At 44.4% G+C, this 27,963-nt stretch overlaps 1 protein-coding gene across 2 annotated transcripts; it reads left to right on the forward strand.

Moving 5' to 3' along the window:
- Window positions 1-4,021: 4,021 nt before the first annotated feature.
- On the forward strand, window positions 4,022-27,208 carry phf2 (PHD finger protein 2). 2 transcript variants are annotated; one of them, XM_037491120.2, is made up of 22 exons: window positions 4,022-4,451; window positions 12,994-13,079; window positions 13,269-13,383; window positions 13,629-13,789; window positions 14,617-14,758; window positions 14,847-15,033; window positions 15,501-15,663; window positions 16,017-16,104; window positions 16,293-16,399; window positions 18,325-18,416; window positions 18,509-18,598; window positions 18,964-19,308; window positions 19,394-19,510; window positions 20,621-20,736; window positions 20,885-21,063; window positions 21,361-21,431; window positions 21,925-22,094; window positions 22,837-23,126; window positions 23,778-23,873; window positions 23,959-24,068; window positions 24,153-24,468; window positions 25,475-27,208. In XM_037491120.2, the coding sequence occupies exons 1-22, from the start codon at window positions 4,282-4,284 to the stop codon at window positions 25,561-25,563; spliced, it is 3,300 nt and encodes a 1,099-aa protein (XP_037347017.1). In that variant the 5' UTR covers window positions 4,022-4,281; the 3' UTR covers window positions 25,564-27,208. The 2 variants fall into 2 exon arrangements, with proteins under 2 accessions (XP_037347017.1, XP_037347018.1); XM_037491121.2 differs by having other exon boundaries at window positions 22,858-23,126.
- The last annotated feature ends 755 nt before the right edge of the window (window positions 27,209-27,963 follow it).

Consider the following 27,963-nt stretch of genomic DNA (forward strand, 5'->3'; position numbering starts at 1 on the left):
GTGCAGGTACTTTTGACTTGTCATTGAAGTAAGAGAAGTACAGGACTGAGTAGTAAAAATGACTCCATGATAGCGAGGCAATACCAAGATCCTGAACTGAAGAAGCTAAATAGAATTAAGCCATTGTTACAATACAAGTCATTTTGCTGAAGATTTTTTTCCAAGGCGACTTACATGGCATTTGTAACCCATGGATTTTACTTTTGTGCCCAGGGAGCAATTAAGAGTTGGGTGTCTTGGTCAGGGACGCTTTGACTTGGCGCTTAGGGCAGCCAGGGTTCAAACTACCAACCTTGCGGTTCCCAGGACACCCTCTCTAGTCCATGCACCACCATCACCTTGTTTGTTTCATCATTGATACTTGTGCTTGTCTTACTGTAACATGCCAAAAAAGGCCCTCAATGGAAAAGGCCAATTAAAAAAACCTCAGCATAAACATTGAGAGATCTAATTCTAATAATGTGCCGACTGTCAGGAACAATTTAACATTTACAATCCCTGCAGGTTTTCTCTGAAGTGTAGTTTCTGTAATAATGGAAGTTTATTCCTTGAGAGAGAAGGTCTGGATCAGCAGCAGTCATAACCACATTTTGCCTCTTCAGCAGTGGCGGCAGTCTACGGTGTGCCAGAGCCTCCAGGTTGTGCACCGCTGTGTTCTGGGAGCCGGGAGTGAACCGGCTGCTCTAGCTTGCTCTGTGCTTTGCTTTGCACTTTGTTGATGTGAGTGCTCATTTAGACTGTCGGAGAAATGTACGGTTTCATTTTTTTTTTTACCTGCAAAGTTCACTTCAGTTTGGATTTTCCTCCTGATTAACAACCTGAACCCTCGTGCAGCTGGCTGCTCTCTTCATGAGCAGAGTTGACATGGCCCTGTTTGCCAACGACGCGTGCGGACAGCATATTCTCTGGGAAAAATGCTGTCCTTGGATGTACTTTGACGGCAAGCTGCTGCAGAGTAAGCTAAACTAATCAGGGCCCACCGGGAGAGTGCCCAACTCATTGACCTCTGTGATGGTCAGGTAACTTCAGCCACTAGTCAGCAAAACGTGCTTCGACCAAAGGACTCTGATGTCGCCATGTTTACAGAGCCATACAAAACGTTGGTTGTTGTTGTCGTGCTCTCTCTCTTTCACAGCACTGAAAACAGGTTTTTTAGTTGAAAGCGAGATTCTAATAATTGATTGTTGCTTTGGATATGAGCAAGGCCGCAAAGCTATCGCTAGCTTTTTGCTAGCAGCCAAAAAACAAATCAAGTGAACATGAAAGCCAAAATCAGCCAGGTACAAACGTTGATGCTGGCATGAGTCATGCTGATAACGCTGACGTGGATGCTAGCTCTAGCGGCAAGGAACAAACATCAAGGTTTTTATTTTTGGAACCAAATGAGATGCTGGCATTCGCTAGCGCAAGTCATGATGATCATAACGCTAGCACAAGCCACCACCATGCTAATGCTAAAACATATTTTACTCATTGCCGTTTGATAATCCAAACAAAGAGTACGGTGTAACTTTGCCTACAGAATTTTTTTCAATCCGATCGGGCTGTCTCTGTTTCAGCGCCTTACGTTTTTATTCCTGAAACAATTGGAAGGCCGTTGTTGGAGTAGTTACTGTGTATGAGTGACAATGAGTTACGTTGCCACTTAGCCAGAAGTGTTCCTTTGTCTTTACACATTTGGACACTAGTGACCTGTCTTCTGGATCAGTAAGAAGCAAGGCACTTGGACACACTAAGACTTAATAGTGTTCATTTCTGGGTATCAAAGTGTTCCAAATGCTGACAGTAAAGATGGTCAACAGGTGAGATGGCTGCTAAGGTGGAGAAGATGTCTCAGAGCATCCTGGAAGGTCTCCACGTCACTCGGTCACCTTGTCCTCCTCCGTTCCCTGCACCGCCATCTCAGGTGATGCCTTTCTACCCACTTAGGGATTTCTTCTACTCGCCGCCCCCTATGATGCCTCCTCAGTTATTCCTGGTGAGTCCGGTGACCTGGTCCCAAATCTGTGAGAATGTCAGATGCTCCGTTGCTGTAGGTCGCTGGCGCTGTGACTCGACGGCCCCGAGGAAGAGGAAGCTTTCCCACGGCAAGTGGTGTCTGTCGGTGGACCAGAGGGTAAGGAAGAAGGCAGGCTTTATGAGTGTCTTTTTGTAAACCGTTGACTGAGAAACTGAGAGTTTCTGTCTTGTGCAGTTAAGTCTCACTAACCACACTCTGCATGGTGGTCATGCATGTTCTCCTCTTTCTTCTGTCTCCACACGGCACTGCGTCTGTTGTCACACCGAAGGACGGCTGACACCGTTTGATCTGCTCTCACCTTAAAGTTATCAGCCCACTTAGATGTAGCGTGGTCACACCATGTTGTTCTGTTTGCATTTTACTGCATGCGTCAAATATCCAATGGAAAAAATCTCAAAAATAATAGCATAAAACTCCTTCGATGATCACGTTTTTGTATTTGAAAGCAATGTGTTTGTTCTCCTGATTGAGACATGAAGGGAAGGGTCATGACCCCTAATCCATTTAGGGGAGCTTGACCTCAGTGTTGTTTTTACACTCCTATACTTTTGGCACCAGAATCAGTATTTAACATTTTGACTTTATCTTTCAGCTTCCCTAATGTACTAATCAGACAATCCCAAATCTTTTTCTGGAGATTTCAACCACAGACTGTGTGAGGTGTGTCAGGTGTGTGAGTAAACTTTGACCTACAGCAACACATATCTGAGAACGAGGTATCCACAAGTGACCATGTACAGTTTATATAAAAAGTACACGCACACCCAAATTCACAATGACAGAAAAAGGGACCAAGATAAATTGTGTCTGGACTTTTTCCAGCTGTTAATGTCACAACAATTCAATTAAAAACAGAGATCTTTTAGGAGTGGTAACAAAATAAAAAACTTACAATAGCATGAATGCATAAGTGTGCACACCATGTTGGAACTGGAGATGCGGCTGTGTTCACAAAACAAAAGAATGACTTCACTAGGAGTTTCCCAGCCAGAGCCCAGACCTAAATCTAAGTTAACATCTGTGGGTGATCTGAAGAGGGCCGTGAGCATTGAGATGCCCTCTCAATTTTTTCTTTACATCACAAAAACCTGGCAATTTAACAAAACTTTTCACAAAATCTATAGGAGTTGTTGGACTTCTTTGACTAATCAATTACTTAATTAACAAAAAAATAATCTTTGTTTTGTCAGTATTGTGATGCTTCTGCAAATCAGTCAAAATTATATTATTGAGAGGTCGGAGATGCGTTCATGATGATACTCTAGGGATGTGTGTTATAATGCAGATGTTACCATGCTACATGTGGTAATACTTTAAGGCAGTACATTGCAAGTTTTATAATTATTTTCAAAAAATTCAAAAGAACACACTGGTTTTATTCATATGATGTGAACTAGGGAATTAGTATTTGTCAAAATATATATATATATATATTATTATTATATGCATACTTTGACAAACTTTGTATATATGTATATATATATATACTCTCTACCAGCCTCAAGGTTATTAAAAACATGTCATGTGATATGAACATCCTACAATATATATATATTTTTAAACAATAAGAAGCTTCTGTAATCACATAATATATTTATTGGAATAAATATGCAACATCGCACTCTTTCTCTCTCTCTCTCTCTCTCTCTCTATATATATATATATATGTGTATAATAGATACATCTTAACATATCTATTATATAGCTTTTAAAATTTCTATTTAATAGCATTATTACTGCACAATTAAAATATCGCTATTTAATTGGATTACATACCATCACCTAAACTCAATTACGTAATTGAAAATGAATCTCCGCTCTCTTTAAAAATAATTTGGTATTTCTTCCATTGAGTTGCTGTGAAGAATAAGATCCCCCCCCCCCCCCCCCGCAGTGTTTATTGTTCCGAACATTCATTCACCTGAGCTCCGTTGTTTCAAACCTGCTCCCTGACGTAACTTTCACATTTAAAAAAAGAAAATCTTTTTTATTTATTTATTTCGCAACAACATCGAGGCTACATTTTCTCTGGGCTCATTATTGGGACTGCCTCGGCGCAGTCACCAGGGGGCATGTGCATAGCAGCAATAAGCATCATAGTAATAATAATAATAATAATGCATTTGAGCAAAGCCCGCTAATTCGCCAGCCTCAGTCGTCGCCAGCAGCCGGCCGTGGCGTGATGGAGATGTGCGTGTAGGCTTCATGTGTCCGGCGGGTCTGCCCCTGGCTTTTTTTCTTCTCGGGGAAGATCATATTGGATGATATTGTTTGCAGGACGCTGTTCCTCCCGCAGCCCCCCCAGTCCATCCCGACGTAGTAGTGAATTGAACATGGCGACTGTACCAGTGTATTGCATCTGCAGATTACCTTACGACGTGAACCAGTTCATGATCGAGTGCGACGCCTGCAAGGACTGGTTCCACGGCAGGTAAGCCCGGGCCCGCCCGCCGCGCCGTGCGCCGCTGCTTTTTGTTGTTGTGTGTGTTGGCGCTTCGCAATTGTTTTAAACAAACAAAAATGGCGAGGTCTCGGCGCGTTTGACAGCTTTGTGGCTCTCGGTCGCCCGGCTGCATCTGAAGAGAGAGGCCGCGCGGAGAAGAAGGAGAAGAAGGCGGAGTTTAAACGCAGCCGGCCGGGGTTGTGACACATTTTCGCGAATAACGCGAAACATATTCTTCTTTAAAAAAAAGTTCCGGTGGTTTATTGAGAGTCGTCGGCGCGGTGGGGGTATTTGAATCGCACTTAGCGGGTGTTTAACGTCCCCGCATCGCCCCCCGAACTAATCCGCTCTCGCTGCAGCGGGCGGGCAGCGCAGGCAGCGGGGGGAAGCCTCGGCGGACTCGCCGCTCGTTTGTCTCCCGTTTTACTCCCTCCACCGCCGCTCTCAGGGGCCGACCTTTTCGGTATATATTATCTGCAAAATGCCCCATCTCGAGCTTTCGACGGCTGTTCCTTTTATTTTGCCCCGGACATCGAGCAGAAATCACGACTTGAATCTGAGCTCAGCCCCCCGTCCCAGCCTCCCTGCCGGGCTGCAGCCATGGCTGACAATAGCCCGCACCGGATGCCCTTTCTGGAGAAACTACAGTTATTAACATGCCGCCGGGCTCTGTGCTTTAGCGGGCTCCTGCTTGTGTTTTGTGTTATCTGACCGGCGGTGTCTCGTCACTTTCCCCCGCCGCGCTCGGGCTGCATCGGCTCGGCTCCGCGGTGTCACGCGCTACGTTTCCCCGCTCGCTCTTTGTGTTTGTCGCGTTTCACGCTGTTTGCCTGCACTCGCCTTGTGTTTTTTTTTTTACTCGGCGGTTTGTTTGTTTGTTTGAGTGTGTGTGTGTGTGTGTGTGGGGGGGGGGTCATTTTGTTAATCGTGGTTGTTTTTTGTCGTTGGGTGAACGAGCCCTTCAGAGGCTGCAATGAGCAGTATTTACGCGCCTGAACGTTAACCCTTCGCGGGCCAGCAGGTCGATCCGCGCCTCGGTGCAGGACGGAATGTGGCGGGGATTCACGTGAAATGCTGCGGGATGGACCTAACACAACAAACAGTCACCATCTCTGCATTTAGACCATACTTGTTCCCAAATCGGCTTAATACCGCTCACTATATCATTTATAATAGACAGCAGGACATTCCATCACTTCACCTGGGGGGGGGGGGTTCATGTCCCCTGATGAAATGCTGTAAACTGTCCCTGTATTATATAATCCAGTCACTGGGGTCTGTGACCTCTGCTAAGGGTCAACTACAGGTTGGTGTGGTGGCCTGCGCTGTTGCCTCGCAGAAAGAGGGGCAGAGTGTTGGATTCCTGAGGCTGAACGACCCCCCCCCAACACACACTCACACACACCTCCCCTTACCCCCTACGTGGAGTTTGCATCCACTCCTCCTGTCAGCGTGGGTTCCCTCCAGTTCTCCCCCCCCCCACATTCCAATGACATGCATTTCAGGTTAATTGGTTAATTAAAGAAGATTTCATTAAACGAATGAATGAATAGGTTAATTTCCCCTGGGTGTTAATGGTCGTGTCTATGTGTGATTGCCATGCGATAGTTTTGTAACAAAAGGGTAAAGATAACAGATGGACTCAGTAATTGAACTCACATTACAAATGATGATAATGAAAAAAGTTCGAAGGGAGAAAAAAATATGATGTCCTTTTGAAGGAGGATGTGATGGAGATACGGCAGCTATATCTGTCACAGGGGGTAGCACTTTATTGCAGACCGTTATCTCATATGTCCACGTGCATGTGACAGGATGAAGTAATAACTGCTAATAACATTGTCAACTTATAGAAAAGACTGAGTGGGTATGTTAGATGTGGAAATATGATAAGATGATAGCACGTGGGTACTTGAGTCTGAGGATGCACCAGGTATGAGTGAAAAGTAAAACCATTTGAGGAACAAGCTTATTGGCTGTCATTGAGTGGAATAAGGAGACTGGTATCAGTTCCTTTTTACTCTACTGAGGTGTGTTACGCTTCACAAAGACACAGCGCGGTGAAGTCACAGACTTAGGAAAAAAGAGACCATCCCACTGGTTGGAAGCGGCGTTGTTTAGGCGTCATCTCGGGTTTCCACCATGTTTGAGTCACAACAGCATCCAGGAGGGGTTCTTTCCACATGCTTCTTGCAGTTCTTCTGTCCATCTGTTATTGATCAGGACGTGCTTCAAACTCGAACTGCGCCTAAAATCGCAGAGACTCTTTTGTACTCTTATGAGTGAACAATTCATCAGGCCCTGGTCGCACAACTTCTGTGATGGAACGCGCCCGCTCGTAACTCGGCATGTGTCCGCACTCTGTGTCCTGTGGACTGTTCAAGGCGACCTCCCCGATCGGGTCGTGGTCAAAGCGGGGGCTGTAAAGCGGTGGAGGAACACATTTCATTCCCTATCATTTCTTGATTGTGCTGCTTGTCCTCCCTCTCTGCTGCCGTTTGTCAATTAAAGATAAACTCATTTTTAGTTTTCAAAAGCAGTAACAGGATGAGACAGCAGATGCCAGCGAAGCTCTGCTAATTAGGTAATAAACACATTTTTATACAATTGGTTTGAAATATGAGTCCCCCCCCCCTGATTTTGACATTGCAAAGCTATTATTTTGTTACTTCAAAATAAAAGCTATTGGGGTTTCACAAGCACTAGTAGGAATCAAACAGCAGGCATTACTGCTGGCTGTATGTTGCTCTACAGTAAAACATATCCGCTAAGTACATACGCTGGTCACATTTATTTAATAACAGCATTGTACATTTATTTTATGTTAGTGGTGACATAAATACATTTTAGCCCTGCATTGGTGTTTGCATCTGACGAGGTCACCTAATCCCACATTTAGTTTAATTGAATTGTTACTACGAGCGAATCTTTGAACAAAGAATGCTATTATCTAAGGTTTATTATTAATGCTGTAAAGTGCAGCAGGTTAACACAGGTAAATCTGTCCGCACCGTTGCTTTATGTTCTTAGCGCTTTTAGCACCGTTAGCTTCTAGGTCACCGTGTGGGGCCCTGAGTCAGCAGGCTCTGCATTTGGAATTTAGCAGATTTAAAAACCTATTTCTGATGAACATATTTTCAAAAATAACTTTCCTTTTAATTAATGATAACATTTGGTTCTGATATATTGTTGTCCCCCAATGCATGGAAACCCCCAAAAAGTTTTTTATTTAAATAATTTAAACTAAGATTCTGGGCCCTGGCATCAGTCACCATGGAAGCACAGTAGCCTGCACCCATTATTGCAGCTATCTGACTCACCTGTATGGACTATGTTGGAGATTAAGAGAAACTGGAGACACATAATAAAATAGGCAACAACAATATGTTCCTTTCCTACCCGTTCCCAGCACTTATGAATCTGTATTGACTCGACTTGGAAGTCCACAAAGCCTGACTGTCAGTGGATTAGCTCGAGGCTCTCACCACACTGACAGCACAGTGTTTTGGTTCTGGCTGATATTCAGCCACTGGATTGATTGTGCGTAGTGTTAATGGCTGCAGCTTAGTGGCATCAGGCTGCTCTTTTTCATTTTCTAGCGGGGGTTTGGAGATATCTGACGTCTATTTTGAGACAGACTAGACTTCGCTTGCCACACCAATACAATGGAGCTAAATGGAATTTCACTGCATTTATGTATTTGTCTTTCCAGATGAAATGGAATCACTTTTGACAGATTTCCTCTTCAAGTGACAAACTTTAAACGAAACGATGGGGGCGATGTGTTTCTCTCTTGTAGCCGTGTTGGACATCACAGGTCAGCTGTGAACTGCACATGTCGGCTCTCCTGATAATATTGAACCTACTCCTGTATAGATATTTCATCAGATACTGTTTTCTTTCTGCAGGGTGAAGGGTCATAATAGGAAATTCATTCATTTGATGCAGATGATTTACAAACACTTTGCAATACTTGGTGATGAAGGGATATAAAATATTTTAGTGACAACTGATTTACCTGATTATGCAGCTTATTTCATATTCATTATGCCATAATCCTGTCTGCTTGATAGCTGACGTTACCTGGATTGCATTTTACAGTGATTGACATGCTAACGAATGAACTCGCTGGGGAAAGCTAGCGCTACTATCTGGCTACGCTAAAGAGAATGACTCCTTTTGAAACAGCCTCTCGTTCACGAACCAATGGATTCACGCCCTTCAAACATACCGTGTTCTGTAACTGTACGAGTGGTTCACCCTTCCAAAAGGTCGCTGTGAGCGGCGCGTTGGGAGATTAGAGGTCACCGCAAAGTCTCAACCGTGCTAACGGTGCTGGCTGAAGTTGTTGGAGCTATAATTAAACTGCTGTCTACGGTCATCGTGGGTTCCCAAATGAGACAATTCTGTTGGAATGGAACTGAGGTATGGAGACAAAAACTCTGCTTAAGAGTTTACCCGCAATTAGCCTTCAACATTTAAATTCAAAAGTTTGCAGTAAAATAAATCACATGATGAACAGAGCTAGCTAACAGTCTTTATTGAGCTTCAGTTTGTTTCTAAGTTACATTACTAATGCGTTCCAGTCATTACATTTTGATCCCAAAAACGGTATTTGTGTCAATATCCTTTTTTTCCTTCTTGCGATAGATGCTTATCACAGGGCCTTGGCTAAAAAAAATTCTGACATAGCTAAATGTAGCTGCCATGACTGATGCGCCATGTCAGGGTAACCCGGGGACCTCTCTCTATTTTCCACAGCCATGGCAACTTGTTTAGTTTGAAGTGCTAAACCTCTACTTCCTGTACTATATTTACTGGTGGATGATGTGCATATGTAGCCCACAGCGCCACCTTCTGACAAACATGACCTTCAACACAACAGTTGTACTAATTAGCATTATTTCAAAATACTTCTATGACGATTTAAAATCCAAAGCAAGAATTGATTGAAGGCCTTTGAATCATCTTGAAATCATTGGATATTTCCATTGTACAAAAGTGGCAATGATTTAACGGAGGAGGAGGAGTAATTGATCATATGATCATATGTCATGGAGCCTGACCTTTATTACTTACTGAGCAGTTTAATGGCAGAGGATATTTTAAAGGGCTTCTCTTTTTGCACATTAAGAGTGAGGATCAAGTTCAAAGCAGCCCTTAGTATGGACCAAGCTTCACTACAACTGAAACCTTCACTTCCCATAATGCATCTCACGTGTTCATGCATGTGTTTGTTGTTTTCCATCCCCTTCCTTAAAATCTTTCCAATTCCATACACCTGGGCTTGTGGCACACTCTTTGTATTCAAAATATACAGAATAAAAAAACAACAACTGGGATAACCCTGATGATGTCATCATGATCGCTGTATATTCTCCTGCTATTAAATGCTCGGCAGGAATGTCAATAACGATTGTTTTCACATACTGAACAGTATTAATGTATAAGGGTACACCTTTAAATAGCATGGTAGACCGTTCTTTACTGCACTGTGTATGGAAATCCCACACGATGTTTACAAGGTTAGTGGCATAACTGTGATAAACATACATTACGTAAGAGTGCAGAAACATATCATATGACATTTCATCAGTATCTGCAGAGGAGGAGTCGTTTCTCTGGCACCTCACAAAAGAAGGATCAAGGTTGATGTAAGGTTCAGAAGTGAGAAAAGGGCTCAGACGTCATTCAGAAATTGCCCCACATTTAGAGATACGACGTATCTTGATGATTGTCATTCTGAGACCAACATGGTAGCACCACCATGGAGAAGTGGAAGCCCAGGAAACCGGATCCTATGACGTGCGTTTAGTCTCAAACCACAAGGAGCTGTTCCACTGTAGTCAGGGTGAGATGTTGGTTCAGCGTTACTGAAACCCTAGCTTACTACTTCTTTGGGAATAAAAACATGCCCCAACAATGTACATACAGACCACGCCTTGCTAAATACTCTTTCATAACACAAGAAGCTGTCAGGGAAAGAGCTTTTATGTACATTTCATATTTAGTAGAAATTGTAGAACTTCTCCTCTGGGGTGAACAAGTTAAGGATCAGGAACGGGCATTTTTATGATGTCCACAAACTGCCCGCCCACTCCTCTATCTGGACACAGTAAGCGAGCGGGGGAGGGGGGGCTTTCTGGTGGGAAACTCCCAGATCATTTCAGTTTGAGAGTAGCGGCTCCAAAAGGGAGGAATTCGCTTGTGCAAAAAAAAAGAAAATAGGCCGCGACAGCTGCTGCTTGGGGCAGAGTGGTTCATCCTCTGATCATTTGATTTAAAAATTGATTCATCTCTCCCACAGCATTCATTTAGAAAAAACAAGACGTTTACAAAAAGGCGTCATGAGAAATCAATAGTTTTCTAAATTGTTACAGATGCAAACTGTCAAATACAGAAAGAATTATTACATCAAGAGCAAACTGCCTTGTGCCAATTCCAGCTCCACTTCCTCTGCGAGCAGCTGTTAACCCGGGGTTAGAACATCGAATGCTTCTGCGTATGCAGTGTAGTGTAGTCACCTTTGACCTTTGCTGTACTGTATACCAGGACTGTAGGCCGTGATCCATTTCCAACACCGCCGACTGTTTGAGGCTCTCTGCCAGACATTTCATCTCCTTTCTGTAAGTCAGCATTAGAGGCAGGCTTTGCTTAAGGGAATTACCCACAAGTCATTGCAATGTGACATTAAAACAGGACAACCAGTGAACGCATGGAGACGTAACAAAAGGTAAACAAAGAGGAAGGCACATCCTACTGTCGCATAATACTGTCATATTATAATATAAACATTTAAAACATTAAGGATTAAGGATGGAAAAAACACTATCAGCCAATATTTACTAATTTATTCAGAAATTAATATTGTTATTTGACCTTGTTTGACAAAAAACTAATAAGGAAGAAATGAAAGAGATTAAAAAGTATGCAATAAATCCCCTGGATTGTAAATCGTATTTCTTGACATTGTCATGGTGACATTCGTGTCACTCCAGTAACATCTCATATGTGCATAGACTTTCATGTAAAGGTGACGCAAATTCATTATTTATAAGTGATGTAAGAATTGGCCTTTGTATAAAGGCGATAAAGTAGTTATCGCAGCTACTTTGTTCTGTGTTGGGGGGATTTGGGGGTAGGAACTAAAGGCTGGAACGTGCTTCTGCAACTTGTGTCAACAAACTTGTTTCAATTCATGGTTCAAAAAGGTTTGCGCGTGTTGCAAAGCGATTCACCTCCAGACCTTCAGGTGGAAAAACGTGTTTTGTTGAAGACGACCTATTGAGTGACGTCTTTGGTTTGTTTATTTATTTATCAGAGACTTTTTTCCCCCGTGCATCACCACTGCTGCTTTTCAATGCCTTTTTTTTTTGCGGACATATTTGGGGCGCGGAGGGGAGATGGGGGGTGTAAAATATCAAGTGCAATGTATAACTATACTCTGCTTTTGATAACATAATTTACAAAGAAAGGCGATAAAGCAGTCAATGAAATGAGACAAGAGTCTACAGGTAATTACGCTACCTAAGTTAGTTTATGGCTTTTTGTTGGTTACACTTACACATCCCTCGGCTACTCTGTCTTTTTGGATCCTTCAAAGTTCATGTTGTCGGTACAGTGTGGTTTTATGGGAGAATAATGCAGCACATTGAATATGAACCAGAGGAGCGGAACACGCCAGCCAATCACAGCAAGCCTGGCTCCAGCAGGGGGCCTGAAAGAGACATGCACTTGAGACAGGGTTCTTCAGGCTGACTGCAAGAGAAAATGTATGAACTTGCAATTTATGAATTTATGAACATTAAAGCATAAAAAATGTCCTAGTAGGAACCAGAAGAGTGCATGACGTGTCTCCTTTAAAGTTGCACAAGGCCAATGTGTGTTTAAGATCTTCAAATCCTGTTGTCACTGCAGTACAAATCCCAGTTCTGGGGAGAGACTATGATGTTGTTTTTAGAAAAAGATTTTTTGGAACGTTTTGACGGTCTGAATTAGCTACTTATGCACATTCAAATAAAGCTGAAACAATTAGTCGTTTCGTAAGAATGAATTGAGCATAACGTAGTGGTTGGTCACAGCCCTGTGGTCACTAAAATAAAAGCATGCACATGAGACTGAACTAATCTTTATTACCCCCCTTCACAATATTCAGAACATTCCTTATTAATCTGCCTGGCTGTAATAGTTCATCAAACCTGGCACGAAATTCCACCTGGAATGATTTTAGAGGTCAAAGGTCAAGTGCGCAGCAAGCTTTCTGGTCCCCTTTCTTCGAGATATCTCAAAAATAAATAAATATTTGTACTAAAATACTTTTATTTAAGGATCAAGTAATTTGTCGTATCAGGTCAGAGGTCAATAACTTCAAAATTCTCACGCCCTTTTCAAACAAATGCAGGAAGTGATCCTGAAGTGATGACATCGTGTAGAGGCAGAGGTTTGGGGCAGCAGAGAGAGAGAGAGAGCTAGGGAAACCAAACAAGGTCACATTCCTCAACATTAAAGAGTGTTTCTCCTGTGCTTTCAGCTGCGTTGAGGTGGACGAAGATGACGCTCCAGACATCGACATATATCATTGTCCAAACTGCGAAAAGACCCAAGGCAAATCCACACGTAAGTGTAGCTCGCCAAAGTGGTGAGCGCAAAAAAACGCTGTGGCAAATGTAAACATTTCACTGCTCCACACTTTCCTGTCACGTGATGTCCAACTTTGAGAACAGATCGGACCGTTTTCAAGATGAAGCTTTTAATCTGTGTGAGTTTGAAAAGGTTTTGTTTGATGTTTTCTTTTCTGCTGGTCAGTGAAAAAGAAAAAGAACTGGAGCAAACACGACACGGGGCAAAGCACAGACATCAAAGCTGTGTTGAACGGCAGCCAGGTGTTCATCAAGGAGCTGCGCAGCAGGACCTTTCCCAGGTAAACCATCTCAGGCACGACAACTAAAAACAAAATGGTCTGACCTAAACACCTGGGATCACCTTTAATGGATCCAATTACTCTCACAATAAGTGACTCGATGATTTGGCCTCCAGTTCCTGATATTCCCACTAGAGGGCACTGTCTGATAACCTTTTAGAGTTCTGCCCAAGAAGCCTGGCGTGTTGCTGCCTCTGCCTTCACACACCTGATGGCGTTTGCTCCTCCCTCCATGTGGCTCCCAGCGCTGACGACGTGGTGGTGAAGCTGAGCGGCAGTCAGCTGACCATGGACTACCTGGAGGAGGGTGGCTTCAACGAGCCAATCCTGGTCCAGAAGAAGGACGGTCTGGGCATGTCCATGCCCGCCCCCACCTTCTACATCAGCGACGTGGAGAACTACGTCGGTAAGGACCTACCTGACGCAAAGCTTGAATATCACTGCTGATACGGCCTCTACTGCAGTAATACCACCACTGCAAGTCTTCTTACTGTGTGCTAGTTTTGAACGTATTTGATACAGTATGGCGTAAAACGTAAAGCATAAAAAGAAAAAAGTTGTTTTTCTTTGGTTTATTATTTCAACTGAGCTATTTACAAAACTCGAGGCAAGTTTCAACTTGTTTTTAAACAGGATGGTATTCTTGCAATAACTATTTTTGACATTTTAAATAGACATTATTGAAATATCGCCAATTTATGCACATAATCAAGCATTCGACACACGTGATACATTCAGGAGGGTTGGAAATGAGAAAATGCGACAAAATGTTCTGACAACAAATGTACACCTCTGCTGCACTACTGCTACAAATACTGTTGCGAAATATCTTTCATGAAGCAGGTCAAAGTTATTTTCAAAATAAGAGCATGAGCAAAAATTGAGATTGAGAAGTTGCTCCTTTCTTTATTAATACTTGGCTTTTGTGTGTGACACCGTTGAGTGTGGTTGAGACGTATTTCCTCATACTGTTACAGTTTCATTGATTACTGACGACCAATAAAACAAAACTTTGAAAGAAGGGAAGTAAACTCAAGCCATACGATCTCTTGTCAGCAGGGGGCGCATCGCTCCTATATTTTCCCCGTGCACTGAAGCTCAGTGATGACATCACTTGTTACACATCAACACCACACACATATTTTCTATCACCACCTGCTTACAGGAAGCTTTTAGTTTGTAGATTCTCAAGGGTTTCACCGTGTCTTACGTGTCCCCCTGTCACCGTCTCAGGACCCGACGTCGGCGTGGACGTCGTGGACGTCACCAAGCAGACGGACTGCAAGATGAAGCTCAAGGAGTTTGTCGACTATTACTACAGCACAAACAGGAAGAAAGTGTTAAACGTCATCAACCTGGAGTTCTCTGACACGAGGTAGGCGCCTCGGTGGAGACCGTTCCGTCGGGCGGAGGCCTGGGAAAGCAGGCGCAGCGCTTTACGTTTGTGCTTGTTTCTTGGGCAGGATGAACTCCATAGTGGAGAGTCCGCAGATCGTGCGGCGGTTGTCTTGGGCGGAAAACTACTGGCCCAACGACGCTCTCCTGGGAAAGCCCAAAGTCACCAAATACTGTCTCATCTGTGTCAAAGACAGCTACACGGACTTCCACATCGAGTGCGGCGGCGCCTCCGTCTGGTACCACGTCCTGAAGGTCGGTCCCGCCGCCGGCGGGTGGGTTGGGTTTGAGAAGGATGTGGCGCTACGATGCGTATCACGATACCCGGGTCACGACTCAGTATAACGCGATGCTGCGAGGAAGACGATCAAAAAAAAATTTTTAAGCGTAAAGACCAACACACCGCCGCTATATGCAGGATATCTGAGATACAAAAAAGTTGACTGTTTTTATCCAATCAGAATGCCTTTCCATTCCTTATTGTCTCATCAGTAAAAGAAAGAAGAATAAAACTGCTTTTTATATTGAAATTAAGTGTTTTACTATTGATTTAAAAAAAACAATAGTGTTTTTGATAATAGGTATTTTCTTACAGCCCAATAGTTTATACTGCTATGATTTTCTTTACGTGGATTTAAATCAACTCCATACCTCACACACTGATGATGACGATGAAGGTTGAGATGGCGGTGCCAGAAAACGTGACGGCGTTTTGTTCACAGGGGGAAAAGATCTTCTTCCTCATCAAGCCCACCTCCGCCAACCTGTCGCTCTACGAACGCTGGAGATCTTCGTCCAATCACAGCGAGATGTTCTTTGCCGACCAGGTGGACAAGTGCTACAAATGCACTCTGAAGCAAGGGCAGACGCTGTTCATCCCGTCAGGTCAGAGCCCCACTCGCCCCGTAGCGCCATGTAGGTGGTCACTGCGACCTCAGATCCAAACCTAGTGGCTTATGTGTGTATGAAGTGACAGAAAACATTCACCTCATGTCCACTTGATTTAAGGACATTCTTAGTATTTCCCAGAATTGATTGAAATTCACCATCAGAGAGTATACTATAATATACTATACGTGACGATAGCCTTCCCATTCTGTACATCACCATTTGATCCCATGTGGTGCAGGAACAACAAGGTCAAGTCTCCCGAGACCTGCAGAGAACAACTCCAAACAGACTCTCTAGACCTCAATCTGTTATTTACGCTTTGATTTGATTTTGGATCTTCTCCTCAGGTTGGATCAACGCAATACTCACTCCCGTCGACTGCCTGGCCTTCTCTGGACACTTTGTCCACAACCTGAGTGTGGAGATGCAGATGAGGTTTGGACCACACACTCGAGGCATTAAGTGGGACTCAAAGTATCTGTCCTTAGCCGACCTCACACAGTAGTTTCCACTGGATTCTGTGTTTATGAAAATACCTGGTGAATTGCATAGTTTGTAGCAGTAGACCTGCTGCTGATGCACGTGGGTGTTTAGTCCAAACGTCTCTCTTCATTCCTCCTCAGAGCGTATGAAATCGAGAGGCGGCTAAAAGTCAGAACTCTCAACCCCTTCAACAACTTTGAGACGGCGTGCTGGTATGTGGGACGACATTACCTGGAGCGATTCAAAGGTAAACTCTTCAATCCGTAGGGCGTGTTTATAGACGGCAGAGAGCCTTCACATCTACTGCCGAAAAACTAAGGACACATCAGACCATCGACTAAAAGGACTAACGAATTGTAGCACTTATAATGGCTCTCATCTGTAGCTAGTTGTAAATTGGCTTATTTTTTTAAATTACACTCATACGCTACAAACTTTCTTGTTTCTTGTTCTTCTGGGTTTGTATTCTTATAACTGAAATGCAATTATCGTCAGTCACTTTGGATAAAAGCCTCAGCTAAGTGACTGTAATGTCATTTTAAAAAATGTAACATTGATGTTTTGAGTTCACTTTCTTGGCTCTAATTTGCGGTATTTCAATGTAAGCGGAAATCCTCATGACGCTCGCATCGCTCCAGAAACGAGCAGAGGAGGCACAAACCGTGTGAGAAGCCGCGGGTCTGCCGCACAGATGAGGAGCTGGATGCTCTTCATATTTTTTCAGTCATTTAATCGGTGAAATCACGGAGTTCACAGATGATTAGCTTCAAACGGTTTGGCCCAGCTAGAATCAATTGCTCCATTACAAGCCTGTGTTTAAACTACCTTCAGCTGGCTCAGCCCAATCTGTTTATGTTTCCACTCTTTTCTGTGTTGTGTGTGTGTGTGCGTGCATGTGTGTTAAAGGCAGATTGCTATTGTGTGTGATGCACACTAACCCACAAAGTAACGCTATTGCCTTTTAACTTCGAGGTCGGTTCTTCCAGCACAATAAAAGAAAAGACTCACTGAGGTCCTTGATGTTATGAATAATTTCCTGTTTTGGTTGTTTTATGTCCTGGAATCCTTTCTGGAACGAGGTCCGGCAGCAAATTGAGTCATTTAATCCAGATCAAAGGACGTTTGTTCCTAATAAATCACAAATTGAATCACATAAATACTATGTGATCAAATAGATCCCTAAAGTTTGAAACCCAACAGAGTGAAACCAGTGAATCCCACTAAAGTCCTCCTGTCATTCACGTCCTCCACATGTCACCAACACATTCTGCTCAGGGATTGGCTGAGCCTCCGGTAACCACACCCCCCAACTCATGTCCTACCTGAGGACCATGATGATCCCGAATCTCCCAAATGTTGCGCAGCATCGACTGAAAGGAAAACAGCTCAATCGCTACGTGCAATGCTTTTACGCTTCCGTTTCTCCACAGTTTGAATCCACTTCAAGCTTTTAAAGTGATATCCCTTTGCCGATAGCTGTCAGTGTGACCTGTGGTGATTTGAGGATGGGGTTAGCTAACATTTAGCTTGTCATCTAAGCAGTGGTGTAGTGCAGGGTACAAATACTGCCATTATGTTCCTCTATTTGAATAGAGAAAATGCACAAAGTACACAAGCCATTGTAGGGAAACTAGTCGGGAAATGTAGACATTACAAGAAAAGCACACCTCATATTTTAACTTCTCCCTCTGGGGGGGGTTAGTCAAGCAGGCAAACGGTTCGTAACGAAAGAAATGTAATAAACATTTCAACTTTTTCTGTTATATTGGTAGGGGAAACACTGCATATGATTTCACCAATGCAATCCCACTTATACACTGTTAAGTTATTGCATTGCATTATATACCAATGCAAAACTGTTATACAGTTTTCAAATAAAACTTTTTTGCTGGATTTTGGTAAACAAGTCAAACACATGTTCATGGTGTGGCCCCTGGGAGTTAAGTTGCGTAAGTCCCTCTGCTTGGGGGACACTTTGCCCAAACACACGTTCATCCAGTTGATAGAGTCCAACACCTTCACGTGACGTCTCTTCGACAGCTCGTATCATTTTGTGTTTGTTTAAGTGAAGTCCTGTAAATATCTTGCGTGTTCATAACACGGTCTTGACTTTGTTAAAAGTTAAAAAGTCAGGATTCATTCAACCATAACGTTCAATTTCTTTTTCCGCAGGTTTACACAAAGCAAATAAGCAGCCTGCCCCATACCTGGTACACGGGGCCAAGATCATCAATGGCGCATTCAGGGCTTGGACTAAAAAACAGGTACGGACACGTTGAGATGTGTTTGTGTGTCGCTCGTCCATCGAAGCTGCTGTGACAAGCAATGACAGTTGTGTTTGTGCCCCTCGTGAAAGGCCCTCCTGGAACATGAGGACGAGCTTCCGGAGAACATGAAACCATCACAGCTCATCAAGGATCTTGCCAAAGAGATCAGGCTCTCAGAGGTATGCTCCCCAAAAGCCACCGGTAGTTTGGTGGAACCAGCGTGTGGCAGGAAGAGACAAATCCCGTCAATCCAGCCTGCATCCGTCTTCTGTGGTTCCTCGTGGTCCCTCGTGGTCCCTCCCTTGGGATTCTGATGAGTCGCCTTTGGTTGAAGCCCGAACGAGAAAACAAAAAAAAACATTTCCTAATATTAGTCCATGCAGGAGTTTAAGTCTAAAATAAGTCATTTATATTAAAATGACATTCATGCTCCTAAGAGGATTGACCCCAAGTGTCTTTCCTTGCATTCACTTGTCATTTCACTGGTAGTTTATTGGGGATTCGATTGCCGATAAGAAAACTAAAGCTTTGGTTCTATTTTTAGAATGCAACAAAAGCCATTAAGAGCGAGCCCAGCAGCAAGGCCCCCGTGGAGGAGCCCCCGTCCACACACTCGGAGCCCGAAGAGCCCGTCTCCCCGGCTCACGTGCCCTCGCCCAGCCGGGAGAAGACCAGAAAGAAGGCCTCCAAACCCCCCAGGCCTCCCAAACCCCCGAAGATGGCCAAGGCCCCGAAGCCCCCCAAGGTGCCCAAGGTCAAGGAAGGGGGCAAGAAGAAAGCAAAGAAAGCAAAAGAGACGTCGCCGCCTCCTAAACCCTCCAGCTTCGCAGCACTTGAGTCCCACGCAAAAGACATCTTGAGTAAAATGGACCAACCCAAGAAGACAAAGGTGAGCGCAAGGCATTTCATTGTGGAATGATTGCGTCCTTAGTTTTCACCTCAAGAATGTTGTTAATAACGGTTTCTTTCATCAGGCTGTGAAGAACGTCCTGAGCGTATCGGAGAGGGAGATGTCGAAGCAGAACAACGCGGAGAAGTTTGACATCAGAGAGCAGAATAAAAACAAGACTGAAGCGAAATGGAAGTATAAGGTGAGACGGCTTCAGTGGAGTCAGTGGAATGGCCGCTTGTTACAGGCTAAGATAAATAATATCACAATCCTTCACATGTTCAAATAAACCTTTTGGTATGGAAGACTCAAGCAGCGGTGAAGGCTGCGAGAAAAAGAAAAAAAAAGTTGAAACATCCAAAAGTGATTTGCACACTTCACTTCAAAGCAATCAGCAAAAATAATGATGTGTCCCTCGAGTCGCGCATTGGAGGCCTGCAGCTCATCAAGAGAAGAATCCACAAGCCCAGAGTTTACCTAATGGAATTAGGCCACGTCCATATCCGCTGCCTTCCCTCTTGAGTATTTACACATGCCCTCATCTTCATAAAAAAGGGTTTGTTGTATTGCTCCACAAGGAGAGGCAGAAGTGTGATTTTTGTAAAACAGGAAACATCGCACAGCTTTTGTGGAAAACTCAAAGGCAGACAGCCTTTTGGGCGCTTGCAGTCGCTCCGTCCATCCAGCTGCTCCTTCACCTCAGCCCCTCACAGGTGGAGCTGGAGGCCCCCGTTGGACGGTCCAACAGGCGGCCCGGACCCCCCCCCCCCCCGTTGAATTACGCTAAAGGTTCTTTAGCTCCTCTGCGTCGTGTGCAGGCCGCTTGAGGCAAAGAACGCGCAACATAAACCCAGGTGTCGCCTGTGGAGTCTTAATGGTTGCTCTTTGGTTTCAGTTTAATTGCACGTCATGATTCTCTATTACATTCCTCTCTGTCTGTTTAAAAAACGAAAAATGTCACAAAAAAGTATCATCCCTTTTCACTGTTATGATTTTTATCTTTTAACAGAAATGTTTCGTTCCAACCAAATGTTTCTACCGTGTGTTTCAAAATGAGTTGTGTAGAAAGTTACAGGTTGTTATTGTCATTCATTTTTTTGTGCACTTTATATGTTCATTTTCCAATTTTAGTTCAAGGGAGACACTTTTTGGGGAAAAACTACAAGTTCAGATATTGAAATGGGGAATTATTCAACGGTAATGTTTGGCTGATTTTAGCAGAATTCTGAGAAGATAGTAGTAGGTAAAAATATAACTAAATCCGAATGAACAGCTCTTAAAAAGGTCATTTTTGTGTTTGTTACCTCCACAGAATAGTAAACCAGACTCCCTGCTGAAAATGGAGGAGGAGTGCAAATTCGACAGAACACTGCTCTCGGGCAACAAAGACCGATTCAGCTTCACCATGTCGCACAAGAAAACACTCGGGTACGTGTGGAATGGGCGCGATAACAGGCCTTTGTAGGGGAGAGCATGTGGTGGGTGACGGTGATTATGGAGCCGTGTGCCCATCAGCACCAGCACCATTAGTGCCAAGTTGTCACGGCCTCATTGTCCTGTGGTTTCTCTTTTTCAGCTCCAAGACGCTGAAACCTCAGACCAACTCAAGTGTTTTTGGATCATTACAAAACCTAAAAGAGGACAAATCCAAGCCGGTGAGAGACGAGTACGAGTACGTCTCCGACGAGGGGGAACTGAAGATTGACGAGTTCCCCATCAGGCGGAAAAAGAACACCGTCAAGAGAGATCTGTCCTGTGAGTACTGAGTTTATTTAAACTGTCCTACCAAACACGCTCCCGTGTTGGCGGCTGAAATGTCAATCAACATTCATTTATTTGACAGGTTTTTCATTCTTTTGATCTGATACTTCCTGTGAAAATATTCGAATAGAATAGAATGCTTAAAACGTGTTCCATGATTCGAACAGGCCTGCTGTTAGTTTTCCTGGTTGGGTAAATAAAGTCAAACCAAATGGCGTTTCATTGTCCTTAATGAAAAGACCTCGTTTTGATTCAAAGTTGAAGCTGTTCTGTGAATGTTGTTCCTTTCAGTTCTGTCAGACATCAAAGAACCCATCCAGCCCGCCAAGAAACCAAAGTTCCAGCCGTCATCGGTGACCAAGGTTCGTACCACATGACACTCGACAACAGCCAAATGTTAGGTGTCAGGATGAGTCCTTCACACTGAGCGACGTTCAAAGACACCAAACGCCAAGGTGCTCCCGTAGCTGTGAGGGTCCCGGTAGGCAGGTGGTGTCGTGTCATCAGCTTGAGTTGGTGATTGATTTCGTGCTGAAGCGCTGTGAGTGGACTCTTTACTGGTGGTTTAAAGGTCCTATTTGGGAGTTTTCTGTGTTTTTGGTCTTGGAGCTTCCGGTGTTTTCAGGTCATGAAATCTTCACTTCATTTTGATTTCCCAAAACTGTCTTATTCATCCTTCCCTTTAGCTCCACCCTCTTTTGTAAAAACCAAGTTTGCGAAGGCAAAAATGTCAAAACCTGTGCTTCAAAACACAAATAAACAGAGATCCAATCCAATCAATACAAACCCCATTTAAAACATGACGGTGGGCTGTAAATATGTGTGTGTCCACTCTGTCCCACTCTGTCCCAACAGCCAAGCGTGGACTCCTCGGACGAAGAGACTCTGCACATAGACACGGAGGCCAAGCCCGAGGCCAAGACCCGAAACTCCAAGGTCAAGAAAAAGGGCGGCAGCGCTGCCGGGATCCTCGACCTGCTGCAGGCGAGCAAGCAAGTGGGAGGGATTGACTACAGCGCCAACAGGTAGACGCCCCCCCCCCGAAGCCACTTTGTTCCCTTGTGTGGCACCAACGTGCGCAGCGTTACTCTCTAAAAGGCCCTCATCGGGACCCCCCCCCCTCTCCTCAAATTAAATTCAGAGTCCATAATGGGCCAACCCACTGACAAAACAAACGGGACGCTTAACGACAATATAATTGGATGAAAAAGCCAAATTTTATGACTCGGCTTTGAGCTCGAGAGTCGACTTCCAGCCGAACAACCAGTCCAAGCAGGTTCAGTCGGCAGCTGGTGTGAAGTCAGTGATGGTTTCATTACGCTGTAATCGATCAAAGGCTTTGTGGCTCCGGGCTCTTCCCTCCGCCTGCTGCTGTGTGCTGTTGGCCTCGACTATTGATGGTCCACTTCCACCACACTGAAAGCTGCAAATGAGCTGTAAAGAGAAAGACAGAAACACGGCCTGAAATCAGTTTATTTCGCAAATAGTCGAGGGGGCTCTGAAGGGCTCCACGCCAGGTTTGACAGTCACTTTGCTCAAGCAGCTCAGCAGCTGACAGCTTCGCAGGTTTGTGGAGATATTTCCGTTACTGCATTTTTAATTTTTTTAAGTCGATGATCTCGTAATCGCACCGTTTTGTGCCACAGTTTGCTCAACAGAACATCTGGTGACTTCACAGTCTTCTTTTCACGCTACACCTCCTCCCGGGCCCGCCGACTGCTATGTAATGGCTCTGTTGTTGTGTATTCTTTATTGACGTACTTACAGTCAGCCACCTGCATCTCCCAGCACACAGGAGGCCATCCAGGGCATGCTGTCCATGGCCAACCTGTCGTCTTCAGACAGCTTGCAGCCGCCGTGGAGCAACAGCCAGTCCAAGAACAGCCAGGCGAAGGGCAACGCGCACGCCGCGCCGGCCGCCAAGAAGGGCGCCGGCGGCAGCAAGCGGCCCGCCAAGCGGCAGCCCAAGAAACCCCGCAAGAGCAGCAGCATCGAGAGTCTGGACTACGACGACGACCAGGACCACATGGACGCCTGCTTCAAGGACTCCGACTACGGTGAGCGGCCCCCTTGGCTGGGTCGGTGCCGCTTTGGCGAGAGATCGGACCGCCGCTGCTAACAAACAGAGCGACTTTGATGCATCAGCAGGGCGGTCTGTAGTCTCACATTCAAATTTGGCCTTGACGTTTTTTATCAGGAGAGGATTATAGGATTTGGGTTTATTTTTCTCGCTTACTTGTCCAAATCCGCCCTTTTGTGTTGCTCCAATGTGTGATCCCCCCCCCCCCCCCCCCAACACTTTGAAATGTTTGGTGAACCCTGTCCAAACAGCAGAATGGGTCCTTCCCGCTTGCCAATGAGCCATTAAGGCCCACTTTACATGCTTTTTGAACTTCTAATTGGTGTCTAATTAGTTGTTTCGTTGCGTGAACATTCCCAGGCAGAGATCTTCTGGCGGTGTGAAGCTTTTCTCACACACTCGCACTCGTTTCTTGTTGATCGTCCAATCATCTGATAATAAACGCCGTGTGAAGGCGCAGGGGAAGGGGGCAGTCAACAGCTGTCCCACAGCTGTCCCAGGAACCTTTTAGATGAACGGAAAGCAGAAAGAAATGTGCGCCTGAGTCACTTTCTGTGCTTTTCATATTGGCCTTTTAATGTTTCGTTGCCTACATCCTCTCACTCGCTTCCATGTCTTTGGTTTTTAGTCTACCCCTCGCTGGAGTCCGAGGAGGATAATCCCGTTTTCAAATCCAGGTCTAAAAAACGGAAAAGCAATGACGACACCCCCTACAGCCCGACAGGTAAACACCTGCATTCTCAACGTGTGGGTTTCCCACTCCACAGTTTCAGGGAGTTAACGTGTGCTCAACCTGTGCGTCACCGCAGCGCGCGTGGGACCCTCGGTTCCTCGGCAGGAGCGGCCGGCGAGGGACGGAGCCCGGGTGGCCTCCATAGAAACGGGTCTGGCCGCAGCAGCAGCAAAGCTCTCCCACCAGGTAAGTCACGTGACACGTTCTCTCTCGCGGCTCTGATGAGCACACCTGTGAGTGCGGCCCGACGAATGAGCCGTGTGTCCTCAGGAGGAGCAGCAGAAGACTAAGAAGAAGAAGAAGAGCACCAAAAAGAAGCCAATCGTGGTCGAGGAGCCCCTGAAATTCTCTCAGGACAGTAGCTCGCCGGAGCACAACGCGGACTCCCGAGACGGCAGCCTGACGGACCACGAGCTCGGCGCCGGAGCGGCGAAGTCGCCGGGCGGGCCGCAGCCCATGGCGCCGGGGGTCTTCCTCAGCCAGAGGCGACCGTCCATATCGCCCCCGAACAACAGCACCAACCCAGCGAGCACCATCAGCAGCAGTGCGGCGAAGGGCGAGCGGGCGGTGTCAGCAGACGCCAAAGGTGAGTTGACTGTGGCGCGCTGACGATGCCGATCTGTCCGTAGACCCACAGCTTTGGTCCGTCAACAACTATTGGGGGAGTTGCCTTCAGGCGTTAATGTTAATGTTAATGTCCATTAACGCCACCATTAGGTCAAAATCTCTTTGGCTTGAGAATAAATACTGTAGCTGCTAAACTCAGTCTCAGTTATGAAATGTTTATTATAATATGGGTAGATGAAATCCAGAGTTCTGATTGGTTCAGAGTGAGTCACAGGGGGTGCATTATTTAGCGATAATGTACAGTTGCTGTTCCATATCACTGCGCACTCACGGTAACACGCTTTGCGCGACCGTTAGTTGACATTTTAGCTTTTATCTTGGTGGGGATCGCCGACAAACAGTCCCACAAATGGTCGTTGTGAGGCAATGTGAGCTTTCACAACCGGACGATGAAGGTGGACGTCATGAGCAAATGAATGAGACGGTGCTTGATCTTGACCCAAAGCTATTTACATGCACATAGTGGAACAATTTTTTCTCAAGACTACTGAAATGCGATACACAACGTTTGGTGGCTACAACTATTTTGTGCTGAAAGGCAGCTGTTTACTTACTATTTATAATTTTGCTGCACGTCGGCCCTAACAACAACCCCCCCCGAACTGTTACATTATTGGACGATAAAGTACAGCCTCTCGTACCTTATTGCTTAAGTACATGATAATAAACACAATATAGTTTCACAATATTCTGGCCCCTGTATGCTGCCAGATTCTTGCCAACAAGCCCCTGGAACAAAAGTCCATCTTTATACTGTTTTGGATTTGGTTTTAATTCTCATTTCTAAACCACCTGTGCAAATATATTTCTTACAAAGAAGAAAATTGAGAATGCAAATAAGTTAATAGGGAACATAATTTTGTGTGAGACAGCTTTCACGCACACACGGCAGATTTGTGTATTGTATTATTTTACTTCATGGGGATTTGTGGAGCACTCACAGCCTTTTCTTCTTCTCTCCGCAGCTAAGCGGCTAAAGAAAGGCATGGCCACCGCCAAACAGAGACTTGGAAAGATTTTAAAGATCCACCGAAATGGAAAGCTGCTCCTGTAGCATGCAGCCGACTGCTGTCGGACTGGGAATTCATGAGCTGGGCCCCATCCCAGCCTCAGCCCCTGTTCACCGATGAAAGCCAAGCAATGGGAAGGGAAAAAACACATTGAGAGAATCACGCCGTTTTCGATTTCTAAGAAGAACATCACTCAAATAGGTTTTTTGCCTCTACTTATACTTTATAACTTTCAGATATTAAAGTGTACAGAGCCTACTATAAATATTTTTTAAGAGAACATGTCTCATTTTACTACAGCTGTCAGTTTATCAGGGGTTGCTAAAACATGAAGTAGAAGTACATGGCAGTCATTCCAAGATTTTTTGAAAGTATCCCTTGCATGTATTCAGTTGCATGCTCCCCTCGGCCTCGTTCGGGGGATTCTACACATTATCTCCCACCATATGGATGCAGCTTATCATTGCCAACCCAGAAGATCAACGTGGGAATAAAGGAGAAAAAAAGGCTCCATTCCAGTGTGTCTGTGCACTTGGGACTGTATCTCTCGGTGTTAACACTTGTGTTTGCAGAGCACTATCAGCGGCGGTATTTATTTAATGGTGTCGAGGTCACGCGCATAGGAAGGACTGTAAAGCACAAGGTGAATGGGGAGCAGCGGACATAGGACGGTGTGTGATAGGGACACTACGTGGGACCTGTGGCTGATGATAAGCCTCATCCATGTCAGGCCTGCACTTACATGGGGATACTTTCTCTCTTCCTTTGTTTTCACAGGCAGCACCGACAGGCTCCTCTCATCACACAGTGCAGTATATAGAATGTAGCTTGTACATAGACTTTTAAATTACTACCTTTTGTATCCTTTCCCCATAAGGCTTGATTTGACATTTTTACCAGTTTTGCTAATTATGAATATATCATACAAATATATATATATATATATATGGATAAACCATATAGCCTGGATTTTTTCAACTTTTGTTATAGTTTTTTTCCAACAGCAAAGATTCATTTTTTAACCATTTTTATTCGTTTTCCTGATGGATTTAAAAGGTGTTGCCTGGAAAACAACTGAAGAAATAATACATTTTATTGTCCTATGGCCTTACACACACAAAGCTAATTGTATTGTGATTCTGTTTGAACAAGAGACTGAACCTTGAGGAGGAAAATTATATAAAAAGAGGGAAAAAAACACCAGTTCTAGTATCCTGAAGGGTTTTCGGAATTATTTTACTAGCACCTTGTGAAGTGTTTATGTGTCAGTGATGTAATTTATTAATGTTTGTAGCTTTTTATACTTGTACAATTCTTAAAGAGTTTTTTTGTTTGGTTTTTGAATATATCATCAACTTGTGAAATGACCCCATTTTGGTTTTCCTGGGGTGTTTTTTGGGAACATTTTACACACTAGAATCTACATCAGCAATTTTTATTTAAATTTCTATCTCCATTCTTTCCTCACTCAATGTCGATGTTATCATGGCAAACATTTTGCAACTTGTTAGTGTCATTGTGAATATTCTACTTTTAAGCAGCTGCGTTCACGCCTCCATCGGCCCGTTCTCCCGTGCTCCACTTTCCCGCGTGTCAGTGGGACACGTTTTTATTTTGTACTATACACGTGTGCTGCGTTGTTGTGGTTTATTTTTCTATGTCCGACCTATTAAAAGAAGCTTCCCCTGTGCCATGGCAGCGACCCGTCGTCTTCCCTCGCTGTTACTCGCAGTACTAGTAAGTATTTACTAACCTTTCTGAGCCGAATCTATATTTTTCTGTATTTAGACCTGGTTCTGGTCGAGCTCACGGCTCACCTTTTTCTTTTTTTAATTTGACGTGGGAGAATTGGTCAAATATGGAAGAGCGAGCATATTGTTGTTGGATGATATGACTGTCCGCCTTGTTTACTTTTGCAATACACTAACTGTGGAAAAGCCGCAGCGCTCTGCGTGGTGTGTTCACTGCCGCCGCGCCTCGGCGCAAACATTAGCGCCCCGCGCACACCAAACTCAGCGCACACAATGCTGGTTTAATAGAAGACTGTCTAGCAGCTGCTGGAGTTAATTAAAACACCATCAACGATAAAAGCGCGCTCACGTAGTCCGGCCATTTTTACTCAAAGACGCACGCGCGCCGCGTGTATGTGTTATACATAATAATTCATTCTTTTCTATGCATATATTTTGGCAAGTTTACGCCACTAAGTATAGATAGTATATTTTAATGTGTATATATTCAATCAATAATATATATTTATATCAATATTAAAACCTATATTTCTTCAGTGCATTCACAAGTCTACACCACTAGAGTCCAGTAAAGGATGCATGTTTTCAAATCATCTTTCTGTTTCATCTCCTTTAGCTTCATGTAATCATGACAGAAACGGGCTCAGCTTGATGGAGACGATGAAACAACGAGTGTCAGCACTTTTTAAACAA

This window comes from Pungitius pungitius, chromosome 8, assembly GCF_949316345.1.
Source record: "Pungitius pungitius chromosome 8, fPunPun2.1, whole genome shotgun sequence".
Classification (NCBI taxonomy): domain Eukaryota; kingdom Metazoa; phylum Chordata; class Actinopteri; order Perciformes; family Gasterosteidae; genus Pungitius; species Pungitius pungitius.

Bases quoted from the DNA above. Each gene is read 5' to 3' on its own strand.
- phf2 (XM_037491120.2), top strand. From the start codon at position 4,282: ATGATATTGTTTGCAGGACGCTGTTCCTCCCGCAGCCCCCCCAGTCCA. The intron at 15,034-15,500 runs GTCGGTCCCGCC...TTTTGTTCACAG, and splicing joins TCTGGTACCACGTCCTGAAG to GGGGAAAAGATCTTCTTCCT. The intron at 16,105-16,292 runs GTTTGGACCACA...ATTCCTCCTCAG, and splicing joins AGTGTGGAGATGCAGATGAG to AGCGTATGAAATCGAGAGGC.